Raw genomic sequence first — 18374 nt, 5'->3', positions numbered from 1 at the left:
CATCCCACCTCTGGCCATGCGTGGCCCTGCTGGACCACTCCTGCTCCCTAAACCCCACCTGGCTACCAGGCTCAACCCTGATCTTGCTGTAGTCCTCCCCTGGGCTCAGTGTATCTGTGGGTGGCACCTGTACACCTGTGTGACCACCCAGTCAGATATCCTCGGCAGCTCGGGTGCTTTTCTGTGACCTGCCTAAACTGTCACCCTTCTCCTTGATTGTTTTTTGTTTTTGTTTTTGTTTTCGTTTTGTTTTGTTTTTGGAGTGTGTGTGTGTGTGTGTGTGTGTAGAGATCACAGAGATCCTGGCTTTGGAATACCTAACTTGTGTTCCCTATATGTGGAATCCCAGAACAGCCCGAATTAGATCATTAAATAAATTATGTGCCTCATTCCAAGCACTTGGGAGGTCGAGGCAGGAAGATCAGGAGTTCAAGGTCATCCTCATCCCTATAGCAAGTGAGAAACCAGCCTGGGCGACATGATAGCCTGTCTCAAAACAAGCAAAAGCTGTAGACATGTTCCAGTTGTGTTTGTGATGTTTCTCTAGCCCCACCTCTCTGTATCCACAAATGCAACCCCATAAGAAAGTGTGTAGATGATTCTCCCAGCTGCCTACTTCCCAGCTGTGTGAAGTTACTTACTTAACCTCGCTAGAATTGTTTCATCGTGTATAAAATGAAGATAACAATGTTGCTGTCTACCCTAAAGAGATGTAATGCTGGTGGCTGGGTTGATCTGTGTTTGTTGGGCATAGATGGGACAATACAAATGTCACTCATTGGTTTGATATTTGTTGTTATATTAACAGAAGAGGAAACTGGGCCCCAGGTGGTTCCTTCTTTAGCCCAGTGATACTTAGATGGCCATCATAGGTTGTAGGAGAGCTGCCCAGCCAGCAGTCCTAGTATTTCCCCCTCTCTCCTTGTTCATGTTGCTAGGCTGTGTGTGCTATGAGAATTGTCTAAAGAGATCCCCAGGTACCCAGGCTGGGAGTGTGGATCCCAGAGCCCATGCCAATCTCATAGCTCTGCCCACCTGGCCCCACAGCCTTATCACCTTCCTTGCAAATCAACCAGTTATTGTCTGCCTCACTTTCCCGGTCTGGTCCTGCCTGGGCTCTCCTGCGGGCGCCTAGAAGCTGTGCCTTCTGCCCTCACCCTACCTTGGCTTCCCTTGGGGCCACATTGCCCAGGAAGGAACATACGTGCCTCCACAGAGAGGCAGCCAGTGAAGGCCATCAGGACTCCTGAGACCTGACGTCCATACTCTAACATGCTCCCTTCATCCCCTAGCTCAGAACTTCCTCCCAGATCACAGCAAGAATCTCAACCTTTATTTCCAGGAGAGCCAGACAGCCCTAGCAGAGACCAAAGTGGCCCCTGCCTATCTGCAGGGGTGAGCCATGAGCACTGGTCCTCAACAAGAAGACAAGACTTCTCCACACCAGGGGGAGGTTCCAGGGACAGACAAGGCACTCTCTAGGGGCTGATGTAACCAAGGCAGTCCCAGGAGGTGCTGAGACCCAAATCTTGAGGCACGCCCCTCCCCCCTGCCACACACACACACACACACACACACACACACACACACACACACACACAGTGATCAGAATGTCCCTCAGAGCTGTAGGCCTCATGTTGTCACCTGGAAGAGGCAGAACCTGCCACAAGAGCCGTGGGGACACGAGAGGTGACACTTCTGGGCTCAGGTCCCGGTACACAGAGGCAGTGAGAGCATGGAGTGTGGAGTCCTGTTGACCAGGCTACTGGTGTGCCCTAAGTGAAGCATGGCAGCAGCTTGAAGGACCCTGGGTCCCCGCTACGTCCACCACAGTCAAGAGGCCCTCAGAACGGTACTCTTGGCCATTCTCCTGTGTCTACTTGACTTAGAGAAACGGACGCACCGACACTAAAAAGGGCCTTGCTCGAGGCCCTGTTTCTCGGGTCTGACTGCCCCAGAGTCCATTTCTCTTGGGAGCAATACACTGAATGGAAGTGACCGCAGCCCACCCGGACACCATCATCCAGTGGCTCGCTCCGCAGCCCCAGGAGCCACTCTGCCGATGTGAGGCTTTAGATAGATTTAAATTATTTTATTAGTAGTCAAATATTTCATTTCTACCCGTAATGGACTTTGTTAAGGGGAGGAAGCACTGAAGGACACAGATATTAAAGGGCTGGTTGGAGGGCTGTGGAGAGGGTGGAGATTCTGCTCATTTGCCGTGGGGTATTCTGCCCTATAAGAATATGGTGTTTTGAAATGTCTTTATAGGAAAGTCATGATTTTTTTTTTCTTCCATAACTCATAATAAATGAAGGTGCATGCATCTCTGGCTAAATGCAGGAAGGTTTAGTCTTTCCTCTGTTTATGAATGTTGCTAAAGAATGCGTTGCCATTCATGTTGGTGCACATCAGTAACCCCAGCACAGCAGAGGCTGAGCTAGGAGGAGGCTGCAAACCAGGACAGTTTCTCTGAAACTCAAAACAAAGCAAACAACAACCAAAAACAAAAAAGATTATGTTGAAAGTATCCCCTTCTAATCGCATATCAATCTGAAAACCATGTTTGATATCAAATAACTTAATAGTTTTAATAGGTTTTTTAATGCCAGTGAGTGTTTACAAGATAATATATGGCTGTAAAGATGAAAAGGCCAGAGCAAGGGCAGACTGAGGCTGTTCCTAAACTGCCTTGGGTCCCACAAGGGTAAAGACAAATAATGAAAGATCCAGCCTTTTCCCACCCGCCAAGTAGCAGGTCTCCTGACCTGCGTCATACAAGCCCAGCCTGGGATCCAGGGTCTTGTTTCAGTTCAACTGGCAAGTTCATCCAGAAGGGCAAGCCGATGTGCCGTGGTGGGTGTGACTGCTCAGGGTCCTCCCAGGTCCCTTCAGACAGTACGCACGGACCACAGAGACCCAGAGAGCCATGTCCGGAGCCGACAATCCTGCCCTGAAGTGCGTCTCTGAGGTGACTGCCTGTCTGGGAGAAGGAAGAGGACACTTGTTGGTTGATTTCACTATATTTTATTTGGTTTTCGTGAACATAAGAAACTAACTCAAGCACAACGCTTGCCAAGCCTGGGCTGAGTCTGCCGTTTCTTCCAGAATGTTCATTCCACGACTCCATTTTAACCAAAAAATGTTTAATGGTAACTGTTCCAGAACCTCAGAGAAGTTGAGCTTGAGGGCGTGACTCAGCGGGTAGAGTTTTTGTCTAGCGTGCATGAAGCTCTGGGGTTCGTGCACTGTGTAAATCCAGGCATGGTGGCACGTGCCGGATCAAATGGTAACTCCTCCTCAGCTACAAAGCAAGTGTGAGGCCAGCCTGCGCTGTGTGAGACCCTGTCTCAGAAAGCAAAACGAACAGACAAAATCCCAGAGAAGTTGTGGGATGGATGCATACGTCTCCCCTTGGCTCAAACCGCCGAACATGAACCTTGCCTCCCCTCCTGCGTATACGTTCACTCTTTTCTGCTCTGTGGGCCAGCTGAGTTGCCAAAACAATGCCCTCTCCTGCCAAACATTTCACAGGCTGACCCTTTAAGACAAAGTCTTTTTCTTGACCACAGAAGGACGGTCGGGATCAGGACACTGAGTCCAGCCCACTAGAGGTGCGCCGAATGTGTGCTGTATGTAATCTATCCAAACCCTGCGGTCGGTCCTGCACTCTCCCCAGGCACGGGACTCCTGTCTCCCTGCTGTCTGCTAACCCGGGACAGTACTGTGGCCTCAGGACATCGTGGCCTTGACTGTGCTTAGGAAAGGGCTGTCTCTCTGTCATTGGCTCTTCTGGCTTGTCCCCGAGGTCAGGCTCAGGTCATTGACTCTGAGTGAGATCATGTCGCCTGTCAGGAGGCGATGCTGTCCTTGGGTCCTTTGTTGATTTTGGTTACCTGGTTAAAGAGGAGGCTGCCGGTTCTCCGCTGTCCAGGGTTTCCTTTTGTGATTCTGTGGGGATGTCATTTGAGACTACCAGTGTTTGGCCTTTCGTCCTGTGGCCTCCATTGACGCTTCTTGCCGGAAACTGTTGTTAATATCATGGTTACCAAATCATTTCCAAATTTCATCATTCCTTCTAAATATACTAGTTGGCTTTCTACCCCAGGGAGCTGTCTTAAGTTGATTTTTTTTTTTTATATGCATCAGTGCTTTGCCTGCATGTATGTGTGTGCATCATGTGTGTGCCTGGTGCCCCCGGAGGCAGTGTGGGCACTAGGAACCAAACCTCGGTCCTCTACAGGAACAACAAGTGCTCTTAACCACTGAGCCATCCCTCCAGACCTTTTGTTGTTTGCTTGAAATGGCCAGGCTGGTCCTGACCTTGTGATCCTCCTGTCTCTGCCTCTCAAGTGCTGGTATTACAAGAGAACCCAACATGCCTTACTCATCCCTGGTTGGTATTTTCTTAATGCTTGTCATACTGGGGATGAAACTAAGAGTCTCATGAGTGCCAGGCAAGCGATCCAGGACCAAGCCCCACCCCCAGAATCTGGGCACTAGAAGAGGAAGCCCTTGTCCCCCCTCTGAGCACCCCCGGGACACTGCTACTCGGATGAATAGGTATGCCAAGTGAAGGTTATAGCTTCATGTCTGCTACAGGTCCCTAGTGTTCTAGAAGGCTCTACCCCGAGAGAGTATCTGCTGGGAAGCATGTCCCCAGGTGGCCTGGCTGGAGTGAGAACGAGGCCATGTGTGAGCCTGTTGAAGGTCCTTTGGGGTCACGTCTCACCACAGATTCATCAGCCCATCAGCCCCAGCTGAAAAATGCGACCCGAGGGAGGTACTGCCTCAGTCAACGCCATTTTGCATTTCCTCTCCTTCCTGGGGTGGAACAAATAGCCCTTCAGGGACGGCAGACCTGTCAGTAATGAAGTTGTGAGAGGAGGAGGCGGCCCCAAGAGGGTGGCTGCTGTGGGATGGCTAATGGATGAATGTGGCCAGCAGCCGGGTCCTACAGAGCCTGGGAGCTCCTGGCACTCCTCAGCCCATGAAGCCCGACCAGCTCCTGTCCTGCTGGGGCACCTTTATCTCCCCAACCTCAGGGGCGTCTGCTTCCCCTAGGGAAGGCCTAGTGCCCTCCAGGTCCACCCATAGCCTGGGATGTTCTCCATGGGTGTTCCGAGGCAGCCGGGCACAGCCCTGCACCTACCTATGCTCAGAGGCCCCAGGTTCCAGATTGGCCGTCTGGAAGATGCCTGCCGCTGCCTCTGTCTATCTGTCAGGCGGACACTGTGTTTGAGACCTCAGAGTCACCGCCTGCTTATCAGATAACGTCATCTGGGTTAACCTGCAAGGCTTCCCTGCACATCCTGAGATATGCACATCCATCAGAATGGGGGCGTGTGCCTGCGGTGTCCTTTGATGTGGGAGCCGTGGGCTCTGTGGCAGGCAGACCTGCGTGTCTTGCGTACTCTTCCTCTCTGCCCCTTGCTAATGAGCAGACAGGAGTGGAAGGGAGCCTTTTGTGAGGATGGTGGGCCCCTGTAGAGTGACAACCACAGAGCAAGGAGGAGAGAACTTCACTCGGCTCTAGGTCAGGGTCCTGGGACAGGGGGTCGTGGATGAAGAGGCCCCCCACAAGTCTCTCCTCCTTGCTCTGTGGTCCTCCTACCCCTCTTCCTGTCTCCATACCAACCTCTGTTAGTGTCTCTGCATCTCTCCTCCTATAATGTTTTCCCTGTTCTGTGTGTCTTTCCAACCCCTCCTCTTCCAAGAAGTCTTCCTAGCTGCATCCTCAGAACTCACCAGATGTCAAGTCCTGTCTCGTGCTATTGTTGATAGACTTCCAATGACCCAACAGTGCCACTTGTATTTGTTAAGATTCTGCAGTCAGGGATATTTGTAATGTAGCGACCTGAGATACACCAGACACTGATAACCTGAGTCAAAGGTTGCAAAGGAAGGCTCTAAATGCAATATATGGTCTCAGGCAAGGCTATCCCAGAAGATGTATTCATTTCATTTCTTTCAGCATTTAAAAGTACAAATTGCTTTTGCGGAGGACTCGAGCTCGTTCCTAGCACTCACATGGGACAGCTCACGACTGCTATTGTGGATTAGACAGGCTTGTGTGTGTAGCCACAGAGAGCACTCGGTGTGCACGCCTCCCTTATCCACAGAGGACAAGTCCCCAGGCTCCCGGTGGGTTCCTGAAACTGTAGCTAGCCTGCATTTCCCCTGTTACAATTTGATTTACAAATTAAGAACAAAAAAATTAATAACAACTAATAAGTTGGAACCATTATAAAAAATGGATTCAGCCGGGTGGCGGTGGTGCATGCCTTTAATCCCAGCACTCAGAAGGCAGAGCCAGGCAGATCTCTGTGAGTTCGAGGCCAGCCTGGTCTACAGAGCGAGATCCGGGACAGGCACCAAAACTACACAGAGCAACCCTGTCTCGAAAAACAAAACAAAAAACAAAAATGGATTCTAATAACAGCTCTGTGTATCTTACATGCTGTGGCCACCCGGCTTGTGTGCCTGTGACATGACAAAAGATGCTGATGATGAACTGAAGAGAACCTGGCTTTTGCAGTTTGAGGTGCAATTGCAAGCTAACGTGTGTTTAATTGCCCTTCACAATGTCACAGATAGAAGATTCATGCTTGTTGAAGTTCTTAGCAACCAAGGTGTATGGGTTTTATTCTTTCCTTATTAAGTAAAAAGCATTACCTTTTAACTTAAAGTACTTTATAGCTTTCCCTTGCATAACTCTGTCACCCATGTAAGTCCTCTTGAGCTGTGAGATCATTATTAAGAAAAATTCAGGCTACTTGATCACAAATACTACAGTATCCCAACAGCCAATCTTCTAACCAAGACAGATAATAGGTTTCTAATGGGCAGGTAGCATATACAATGTGGATACATCCCAGGGACCATTCACCTCCCAGGTGGGATGGAACAGGAAAATAACATTCGACTTACAACCTGTGAGTGGTAAACTCTGGAATTTTTCATCTAGTATTTTCAGAGCATGGTTAAGGTGTGTGATTTAGACTGTGGAAAGCCACCCTGCAGGTGAGGTGGGACTCCTGTCTCCTGGAGACGTAGATATAAGTGAGCATGTATAAGAGATGAAGATGCTCGCTCCAGTCTGGGTCACCTGTGCTGGCCACAGGCCTCTGTCTGTAGCACTTTTCCTCCAGCCCTGGCCATGGGATGGAGGTAGAATGCTCCAGGGGTGTGGGGTGACGCACTGAATTGCAGAGAGAAAGGCTTAGAATGATGAGCATGCCAGGCATCTCCTGAGTGCCAGCCCACCTGTGCCCTATGGGGACTGTTAGACTGTTTGATGGATAAAACAGTGCCCGACTCAACCCTGGAAATACATTTTCTATTTGTTTACATTCCATAGATACAATGAGGACTGAGAGACGTTAAGGAATTTGTCCAAAGTTGCCCAGCTACACTGTAGGGTCAAGATTTGAACTCAGGGAGTTTGGCTCCAAAGTCCCCCAATTTTGAATAACCACGCGGCTCAAAGAACAATAACTATATAGCTCAAAGATGCATAGACATGCCAGCAAGGTGCAGTGAGGGGCTGGGCCTAGAAACAGCAAGGCCTAGCTGGGCCAAATGGAAGGGCGAGGGCCTTCCCCTGGAACCACGCCACCAGGTTCACGTGGAGCCTGACGGCTCCCAAGGGCAGCCGCGTGCTCTTCCCATGACATCATACTGCCTCAGAACTTTGAGGCCAAGGATTCTTGGAATGCTTGATTCATCCTGGAACAAAAATAATACTGCGTATTTATAACGTGCCTTTGTACCCCAAAGGCTTTCCTGGGCTTTATTTCATTGAAAGCTCAGGCCAGCCTTGTAACTAACTACACAGGAATCAGAGAGGTGGGAAGCCACACTGAGCAGCACCTAGCAGAGCTCTGTAGTCCCATGCCACAGCTGGGAATACCAAGGCACAGGCACCGCCTGGCTTGCCAAAGCCACTTAGCAAAGCATTGATGAATAAGGAGGTACCCAGGAGCCCTGGTTTCCAACAAGAGCGAGATGAGAAACAAGGGCTCATGAGCCACCAAGTTTCCCCAGGAAAGCCACTTCCTTTAGCCTCCCCCCCCCCCAGAGATAGAGCCCACGGCTCTGCCCGCCCTCCCCCAAGGGGCAGCAAGGGAAGCCAAAGGGCCACCCTGAAACTTGGCCCTAGCCCTAGCCCCCAGGCTCCAGCCACAAGCGCCGCAGACAAGATGGGCAAAGGATCGTTCCCAGCGCAGTTGGAACCCAAGGCCATGCGTGGCTCCTGTGGTTTGCCCCAGACACAGTGGAGCCCGGGCTGGAAGGCCGTTTCCCCCACAGCTCTCCTTCCCACAGGCCCTCGCCTCCTGTCCCTCCCCTTGATGCCTACGCCTTTACTTCTGCCTGTCTAACCCTCTGCACCCCACATTGTCTCGGGATGACCCACAGCCCCCTCCCCCCCACCCTACCCCCAAAGTGTAGTGACTCAGCAGCAGTTTGCCAGCTACCCCGGGACTCCAGGATCCTGGAACACACTTGACCCTCGGGGCCAGGAAAGCACTGTAATCTCGACTGTACATGCAAGGGCCAGACCACCAAGTTCTAACCCAAGCTCGGCTGGCCACTTGCACACCAGGACAGGACACCCTCCCTGTGCCCTGCTGATGCCACTGCTGCCCTGCTCACCCTGAGGGTAAGGAGACGCTATGCCTGGCATGCTAGCCGTGCAGCACCCATGTTGGCCGTCTTTGTTACCGCGACTCTGCTCCCCTGAAGTCTCAAGTCCTCTGTTACCTCTGGGAGCCCTCTGAGCAGGGCTGGCGACAGGGTGGTTCAGCCTGCAGACCGCACAGGGCGATGTGCTTAGAAGGACCTGTGCTTGACTGGACGCTAGGCTGTGCCTGGCACAATCTCAGAAATCCGTGATGGAGGACTGTCCTTTTCTCTTTGCTCTGGGTTCTGCACATTCTGTGCTAGCCTGCCTTAAATCCCGAGAGCAGGCAAGAGTAGGAACCCAGAGAGAATCCATCTCTCTGCTGGTTTGCCTTTGTCTCCTACCTCTGGTCCTAGCTAGATCTAGCTTCTGTAAATGGTAGGCTAGTGTCTCTAAGCTCTGGTATAGACACTGAAGACCCCCGCTATGATCCACCAAACCCCAGGACACTGAGAGCCGTTGTTCCAGTGTGCAGCCGAAGAACAGGCTGGTAGGAGAAACAGGGTAAGGTGGGCAGGCAGAGACGGTGGCCATGGTGGCCTTAGGCCAGGATTCTGGGCTGTTTAACTCTGGATGGGACTGGAGCAATGATGAGAGGGTGCACAGGGACACCGGACACCCTATGCCACTCACTCACACACGGCCCTCAAAGGATACTTCGGTGAGTCCAGTGACAACGTGGATCAACCTTCAGGTGGAGCCAATTTAAACAAGGAAGTGATATGGGTGAACCAAACACAATTGAGGATGAGTGTTTTCTCTTGCTACGTGGTGCTCAGGGCCAGCAAACTCCTGTGTCTCCACAGGAAGGGAACATCTGCTGACCCGGTGGCCATCCGGTGTCCCACACAGTGAAATGTCACACTTCCAAGAGGAGCACCTTCCCTGACTTCAGTTTTGAATTGTTTCTTTCCAACTCGGGGGCGGGGGTTGTGGGGGGGGGGCACGGAGGATGGGAGAATCTACGGCATCATGGCATCGTGTCAGGGGAACAGGGATGTTCCAATGCCCACCAGCCCTCGGGGAGGAACAAATAGTACTGTGTTCCCAGCTGAGTTCCCATCGTCCTGTAAATGGAGGCCGGAGGAGCGGTTGGCTCTCCGTCTCCGGGCCTCGTGTACCAACACTAGGCAAAGCAGCCCCCGAGCTGCGGGGAAAGGCCTCCGACACCGAGCCCCGGAATTTCATCTTAGTCTTGGACAGGGGACACAGGAGCTGCTGCAAGGAACAGGTCCTGTGGAGGTGGGGGCGGGGGGGGGTGTAGAGGTACCCTGCTGTAATGAACAGTCATCACTTTTCCTGAAGACGAGAAACCCGAGTCCCCGTGGACTTTCCAAGTCACTCGCCCAGGAATTTCACTTTCAGAATTTTTTAAACAGACCTACAAATTATGTGGTCAAGGGTCCCACATGGAGAGAACTATAATAAGCCAGTGGGCCTTGGACTATCTGGTTGGGAGCTATTATGAAATTTAAAGGAAAAAAAAAATGAACAGAGAAACATTTGTCTCTCTTTGGCCTGATGTGAAAACCATTTTTTAAGAACAAAATTCGAAGTTATTCTCTGTACACACTCACCTCCCCAAAGGCAGCTGCGGGGTCTGCTGAGAACTTTGTTTCTTAAAAGGGAGTTTCAGAATAAACATCTGATTTCAGAACCGAAAGAAGAATCAACTAAGAGAGCGGTAGAAAAGGCATAAACTGACCGTTTCCATCCCGAGACTGTATTTTTTTTTTCCCTTGTCTTTAACAGCCGGTGCTTCCAGGGGCTCAAGTGGAACTCGTCCCCTAAGCCAGCCCCTCACCTGAGACTGAGGGTCAGCTCCAACAATGGAAAGGCAAATTAATAGACATGTGCCCTTTGTGGTGAATGTGTGGGTGTGTGCACCGTGCCCCGCAAACTAGACCACATGTAGTCATGTCTGACACCAGATTCGGCCTTCACGCTCACCCACTTTTAGGAGTCGAAGCAACTCACCCTGACCCAGCCAAACCCAAACCCACAGGTCTCGTGGGGAGCAGCCAGCTGGCCCTGCCAGAGGTATCGATGAAACCTAGCACCGGCAAACACAGAGGGCAGCGTGCTGGTGCGGCCAGCTCACCCAGCTACCACTTACAAATATTTGTGAATGGCCAGAGCAGGGAAGCCTGGGCCACCATGGTTGGGGAACAGGGCCCAAGCCCATCTGCCCATGATTGCAGTGGCCCTCTGGGCTCCTTGCCAGGCAAAGAACATGGGCTGCTGTGGTGAAGTCTCTGGGAATCCAGCCCTGTGCTCTTGGGAACTAGACCTCAGAATAAATGAGGGACAGACTGAAGGTGGCCTTCTGGGTCCCATGACGAATGCCCAGGTCTGACATCTTTGGAAGCCTCCGTGGGCTTATCTAGAAGAAAGGAGGCTGAGGGTTCAGCTCAGTGGTTGAGCACTTGCCCAGTGTGTATGAGGATTTAGGTTCCATCCCCAGCATATGTGCATATGTCTCTCTCTCTCTCTCTCTCTCTCTCTCTCTCTCTCTCTCTCTCTCTCTCTCTCTCTCTCTCTCTGTCTCAAAGGTTCATAGTCCACATGCACACAGAAGTCAGACCCCGCAGTCACTGGCCCTGAGCAGATAACAGACTGAAGAAAGGCTTCCTGCCCCTCCCCCAGGGCTACCTGTGTTCCTGTTCAGCTTCCCAGGGCAAAGCTGAACCACCAACTAAGTTCCATATCAAGCCCTCCTTCTGAACCCAGTGGGTCTGAGTTAGGGTTTCTGTGGCTGTGATGAAACACCGTGACCAAAAAGCAAGTTGGGGAGGAAGGGGTGTATCTGGCTTCCCTAGCACTCTTCAGCATCAAAGGAAGTCAGGACAGGAACTCAAACAGGACAGGAACCTGGAGGCAGGAGCTGATGCAGAGGCCATAGAGGGGTGCTGCTTACTGGCTTGTTCCTCACGGCTTGCTCAGCCTGCTTTAGAAACCAGGACCACCAGCCCAAGGATGGCACCACCCACAATAGAAGGGCCCTCGCCCATCAATCACTAATTAAGAAAATGCCCTACAACTGGATCTTAGGGAGGCAGTTTCTCAACTGAGGTCCCCTCCTTTCAGATGACTCTAGCTTCTGTCAAGTTGACAGAAAGCTAACTAGCACAGTAGCTTAAGTGCCCAATCAAGAGGGGACGCTTGAGGATGGGCTACTTAGCTTCCCCTCCATGTTCCATCAGGGCTGTGGGTGCCAAGTCAGATGTAGCATCTCAGGTCGCCCCACATCTCCAGGTAAACAACAGCAAGACCTGGGTGACTTCTTTCTAGAGCCCTCGATGGCCAGCCATGTGGAAATGGTGTCCTCCTTTAGGTAGACAGGTGGGTGACCTTTTTTCTTTTCCCACTTGGAGGGGTAGCTGCTGGGCAGAGAGAGAGAAAGAAATCCCAGGAACGGTGAACGGGAAGCAAGACACTTTTCAAGACAAGCTAGGAAAGAGCTTGTCCTTCGGGGACATTTCTTAGGCACCCCAAAAATTCTAAGTAAGGGTGACAGAAATTGTAAAGATCAAGCATTATCTGCCAGGGGATTTCCAAGGTTACCCTCTGGGCTTTAGACAGGAAGGAAGGAAGGAAGGAAGGGAGGGAGGGAGGGAGGGAGGGAGGGAGGGAGGGAGGGAGGGAGGGAGGGAGGGAAATGGTCTTGCAATTAGGGAGCCTCCCTCTGCCTAAAGCCACGTTTTAAATATCACTCCACATTCATATTCCAGGGCTACCAAAACACAGGGTCACCAATGGATACCTAAGACCCAGGCCTTTTCCCTCACTGTTCAGAGGTATCAACAGAGTCGCATTCTCCTGCCCCTCTCTTCTCGGTTTGCAGATACCAACTGATGCCTCTGCATGTGTGACATCCCTAATATCTTTGTGTGTGTACAAATGGCTTGTCATTATAAGGGCCCAAGTCAGCTTGGATTGAGGACTCACCCTGGGGGCCCTTAACCTCGTCTTAACTTGTTCGTATCTTTACAATCTCAGTTGGCCTGGATAGTCACATTCTGAAGAATGGGGTTAGGGCTTCAACACATGAATATTATCAGATCATGCTGCTCTCAGGGGACAGAGCCAGGAGGGTTCACCACATCTTCTGTTGGTCCTTCCAGATGCCTGTTCCATAACACATACCTTGGCGCGGCGCGTAACGTGAATGAAATGCTGCCTTTTAGAGAAAGCTTGACGTTCATCCTCTCTGATGGCTCCTGGGAGGGCCTGCCTAAGTGGTGAAAGAATGGCTAGTGGGCTAGGAACTGACCTCCTGCTCCAGTGCTCCGATGAAGAGGTCCTGTCAGTTCACTTGGTCACCTCTCTTCTCTCCACTCTCCTTTGTAGACGGCAGCAGAGACCTCCAGGAGGGAGCAAGCCCCAACAGCATGGTGACCATCAGCCAGGCAGTGCCAAACATAACAGGGACCACCAGAAATCCTACCAGGGGGGCTCAGGGCCCCACCCCTCAGGGAGGCCCACCCACCACGGCTACAGCCAGAACAGGCGCTGGCACCATGGCAACATGAAGCACCCACCGGGAGACAAGGGAGAAACAGGCAGCCACCGCAACGCCAAAGAGACCGTGACCGTTGAGAACCCCAAACTTGAAGATACCCCCGGGGACACCGGACCCAGTGGCCTCGAGCCTACCTGCAGCCCTGACGCCCTGGCCCCAACGGCTTCCGAGAGGCCAGCCCCACAGCCGCCTGGGGGGCCAGAGGCTGAGACCAAGCATAAAGACAGTGTTCTTCCCGAGCGCCTCGGGGAGCGGCCCAAAATCACCCTGCTCCAGTCTTCCAAAGACAGGCTGAGGCGAAGACTGAAAGAAAAGGTACCGGTAATTGACTTTTCCTTGTTCTCTTGTGACCGGGAGGACCGCTGAGAGGTAGGCTCTTCGATGGGTGGACTTTGGGTGGAGCCTCATGGCTTGGAACCTCTTTAAAAGGATGCAAGGCTTCCGTGGCTGTGTGGACCCACCACACCCGCTCATCATCGCCATGGGTGTCGCTGGGCCACCACAGGCCAAGCAGCTGTACTTGAACCCCTCCCACACATACTGGCTCCTCCTTTCCTGACGTTCTCCACCATACACACAAGAGGCCTTGGAAACACAGGGAAATTAGATGTGGTCATATCAGATGCTGTGGGGCGGGCAAGACAAACTGTCAGGAGTCAGGCAAACTGTCCCTGAAGAGGTAGGTGGTCCAGAGGGGACTAGAGAAGAAAGAGGTCCCTTAGGAGACTACTCTCATGTGCCACACTGCATGGTAAGGCTCAAGGAAAGCTCCAGGGCTCTTGAAGTGTCACTGTGTCACCCCGAAGGGAATGGTGGCTTAGAGAAGGAGCCATGTTCCCAGTGTGCATGGCCACGGAGAGCTGGGTGTAGAGCGTCACATCACCTCCAGCCCAGAGCGCCCAAGTTGGGAACCAACGGAGGACCAACATCGTATCTCACTGTTCTCGCCACTCCTTGGCTGTGTCCCTCACCCTAGCAGAGACGGCCCTTGTGTTCTCGGGCCATTGGTCTTTTCTGTTTGGGTGCATGCAGTGTGAGAAAACCTCATGCCACTCTCCCCCTTTCCCGTCAGTGGTCTAGCCCTGGTTACTGGGCACTCCCCTAAGAGCATAAGCAAGGTGATGGCTTTATTTTGTGTTAGTTTTCCTCCTAGAAGCACCAGCCATTTGAATAGCACAGTAGAAGAGTCCTTAATGCGCAGTATTTGTGTGCAGAGGGCAGCCAGCACTGTCACGTGGGATGCTAAGCCAGGGCCAAGTCCACATGGAGCCCTTCACCCAAGAACAGGACTGACACCGGGTGGCTACACCCAGGCCACTCCCAGAACCACTACAGATGTTTTAGATCCTACTCACCCCGGCCTGGTCTTCCCTGCATCATTTTCTCTTTGACCGAGTTTTCTATCTATCGTCTTACTTCATCTTTGATAATTCCCATTACATCATTTCTAGATTAAGGGATCTGATGGATAAGGCGGGGGCGGGGGGGGGGGATATGTATAGGAGAATCCTGAATTGACGCTAGAACTCACAAGCAATGTCAGCCCAGGACATCACAGCAGCTAAGGGTGAAGTCAAGAAAGAGCAGTGAGGCATGAGGGTCTCTGGTGGGGGTTGCCTTCCCTCACCCCCTTCTCTCTGGGTTCTCTCTTCTTCCTTCAGGCCATCCCAATCCCACCGAGGCTTCACTCAAGTGTGTTTCCCTTGTCTCCCATGCCCCCAGGACGAAGTGACGATCGAGACGAGCAATCCCCAGCCCAACAAGATGGACAAGTTGATGGAGATCCTGAACAGCATGCGGAACAACAGCAGTGACGTGGACGCCAAGCTCACCTCCTTCATGGAGGAGGCCCAGAACTCCACCAACTCCGAGGAGATGCTGGGAGAGATCGTGCAGACCATCTACCAGAAGGCGGTGTCGGACCGCAGCTTTGCCTTCACGGCCGCCAAGCTCTGCGACAAGATGGCGCTCTTCATGGTCGAGGGGACCAAGTTCCGGAGCTTGCTCCTCAACATGCTCCAGGTAACCGGACACCGACAGCTGCCGCTCCACTCCCCTGCCCCTCCGACCCGGGTTATTGCTAGAGAGAGGGCTACAAGTCCTGACGGCGGTTGAACTTGTCCCAAGTTCCTTGCCCGATTAATTATAGAAAATAAGAAGGCATTGAGGGGTGAGAGATGCGCGGCCGGATTTGTGTGTGTTTGTGTGAGTGCTCCATGGTTACCGAGGACCAATATAATTTTATAGGTGCGTTTTGTTCAGCCGGCCTTTCTATTTTCATGATAAGAGGCTGGTTACGAAGAGCCCTGTGCTTTGACCTCTACATGTCTGAAGAGTCATGAACTTGCTGTGGACCTGCCTCTTCCCCCCTCTTCCTGCCTCCCCCTCTTCTCCTCTTCCTCCTTCTTCTTCTTCTTTTTAGGGACAGCCCCAAAGAGCTTGATGGCTATACACTGGTATAACAGGGATAGAAAAACCTTGTGCGTCAGGGTGGGGACTGTCTGTCTGCTAATACATTGAAATCCTAAGTAGAAGGAAAGCGTGGCAATCCAAGATTTTCTCGATGCCTACTACCTTCCCGCTCAATGTCCCTTTCCCTCCAGAGGGCTGCTCCCCAACCCTCTTCATGCTGTCTGCCAGAGACCAGGGTCTAGCCCCAGTCTCACAGGCAAGGGTATATGTAATAAGTGTGGGCATGCGCACTCAGACTGAGTCCATGGCATAAGTACCTGCCATGTGTGGTAACATTGACTGGCGGCCCCCAGCTGTGGCAACATCAACGAGAAATGGCAGTGGAGGATGGCGTGGCAGCCATACCAGCCAGAATGCCATTGTTGGAGACTCTAGATAGGGAAAAAAAAAAATGTCTTTCCTATGGTTTTATACAACAGAGACCAGTTAAGGTACAAACTGTGACATCAGGCCTGCCTGGTAAAGCAATCCCCCAGGGAGTGAGGAAAATGGGGTGACAGAGCTAGAGAGACCACCTGCAGGAAAGGGGAAAGTGGGGTGACCATATGCCAGGACATCCAAGCAGTGCCGCTTCTGAGAGTCAAAGGGTGTCCCCTCATAATTACACGTGGACAACAGACGTACGTACACAGGGCACGTGGCCCCCTGGTTCGTGGTTTGCCGTGTTGTCCCTAAAAGCAGAGGGGAGGTCATGACTGGCCCACCTGCCTGTGGTGCACTGGGCCATGCCTGTCCTGGGGTGTGTGTGTGTGTGTGTGTGTGTGTGTGTGTGTCTCGCTGTCTGCAACCTGAGCCTCCCTGGCCAGCCTCAAGCTTCTCTCCAGCTTCAAGCTGTGATCAGGTTGCCATTCCTGGATCGCCCATGCTCCCCTGGTGATGAATTCCCGCATTACCTGAGGGATTTGCACATGGGCATGTTCCTCGCAGGCCGGAATGTCCTGGGAGAGTGGAGAGGGTGACAAACAGGCAGAAGTCTGTCTGCCATGGATCACCAGGCACAGGGGAGTCAGGGATAGGCTTGGCCTCAGACTGATTTGGGGATTTTTTTTTTTTTTTAATTTTTCCGGAGAAGGGGTCAGAATGGGGTACAAGTTCTAGACCATGGCTGCAGCTGTAAGAAATCCATGCAGTGCCCCCCCACCCAGCAGACAGGCACACAGGCTTTGTGGCACCCAGGAAAGATAATTGGCTGCGGGGGCTAGCCCAAGATGGGTTATTTTTTTCTAGAACCCATTGCAAGAGTAATTTAAGTTAGAGAAATCCTATTGTGCGCCCTAGGTAATAAGTCCGCACGGAATGAGAGGGCTAGGGCACAGCTGAGCCGGAACCGATTGCTGGAAACCCAGAGGCTAGACCTGGTCCGGGCATCAGCAGTCAAGGCCTCTGCAAGTCCCCCAGGGAAACGCTGCTGGAGATGTCAGGGCCTCGGAAATGGGCACAAGTAACCCCACATAAGCCTTTTCTTACGCTGTAAGACCTGGCCCCGATGAAGCAGTCTTGGGCTCCCCTGTCCTCCCTCACATTGTCACTCAATGGTGTGAATGATTCAAACCTTCTGACCACCCCCAGAAGCCAGCTTGTCCCAGGGGCACTGACATCCCGCCCCCTGCTCCCCAATACTACCCTGCAGCCAGACTGAGCCCCCGGCTTCACCCTAGTAGACAGACTCCCCCATCTTGTCTAGAATTCTCTTTTGAATTCACTTCTTCTCTTCCACCTAATCCTCAGCCCTTTGCCAGAACCCCCTCGGACACCACTGCCCTGGAAAATCTGCCACAGTCTCCCACTCTGTGTCCCTGCAACATTCTACCCTTCCCTGCCCCGATACTGGTCTGTCTCTCTGTTCTGTCACGTGACTAGCACCGGCTGGGTGTCCAAGGACACCAAGCAGCAACCTTGGAGCCAAGGGTTTCAATGTATACTGGGAAGACTGCAACTGCATCTCCTGACCACAGGAACCCATAGTGGCAAACAACTGCATGTTAGCATGGTCCTGCTTCCCCAGGCTCTGATGGGCGGGCACCACCTCTGCTGGGCCCAGCCCTGTATCTGGCCAGCTGCTCCATGCTGGTGCTGGCAGGTCATGGTCATGGAGGAATGGCTATTACAAGAGGAAAGAAGCAGAAACCCCCCCTCTCTCTTCTCCCAGTCAAGAACAGAACCCCAGGAGGCAAACAAGACTCACATCGTAAACTCCAAGGGTGCACCCTCCTGGGGACCCACAGTAATGGGAGAAGGCCACGTGCCTAACTGGAACATTTGTGGTTCTTCTGTAGGCCACCCCCCTCCACCAGCTTCCTCTGAAAGGAAGTGGGAGCCCTCTGAAAGGTGGAACCAGAGGCTTGGCCTAGACACTTGGGCTTCTGGTGATTGGCCAGAGCCCTTTGGGCTGTGAGGAAAATCTTAGCTGTGCCAGGTGAGGTGCCTGAGGACCCATGGCTCCCTGATTACAGAGAGGAAGCCTGCTTATCTGCTTGGGTCTCTGTTCCTCCCTGCAACCCAGGAGGCGGCAGTTAGAGCATGCCTTTCGGAGAAACCGCTTGCCACCCAACCCGGGAAATCTAAAAGGAGAAGCAGTAGACCGGGGGACGCTTCCCACTTGCCCTCCTCACACCTCTGAGGGAGTCTGTCTTCACTGCCTGCAGGGCCCTGCCCTCCCTGAGGCTCCTGACCTCTGTCCACTCAGTCCCACTTGAC

The 18374-nt window shown here is 52.4% G+C and overlaps 1 protein-coding gene across 4 annotated transcripts in view; it reads left to right on the top strand.

Annotated features, from left to right (window-relative positions):
- The window catches only part of Ctif (cap binding complex dependent translation initiation factor), a 264453-nt gene that overhangs the window by 163125 nt on the left and 82954 nt on the right, over positions 1-18374 (top strand). For 3 of the 4 annotated variants that reach the window (XM_037197207.1, XM_028871951.2, XM_028871950.2), the window contains 2 exons: positions 13034-13526; positions 14928-15227. In XM_037197207.1, the coding sequence (XP_037053102.1) occupies positions 13034-13526; positions 14928-15227 (793 nt within the window). The remainder of the gene's footprint in view (positions 1-13033; positions 13527-14927; positions 15228-18374) is intronic. The other variant, XM_028871952.2, reaches the window with a different exon arrangement.

This window comes from Peromyscus leucopus, chromosome 19 (genome assembly GCF_004664715.2).
Source record: "Peromyscus leucopus breed LL Stock chromosome 19, UCI_PerLeu_2.1, whole genome shotgun sequence".
Classification (NCBI taxonomy): domain Eukaryota; kingdom Metazoa; phylum Chordata; class Mammalia; order Rodentia; family Cricetidae; genus Peromyscus; species Peromyscus leucopus.
This window is presented reverse-complemented; position numbering and strand designations above follow the sequence as displayed.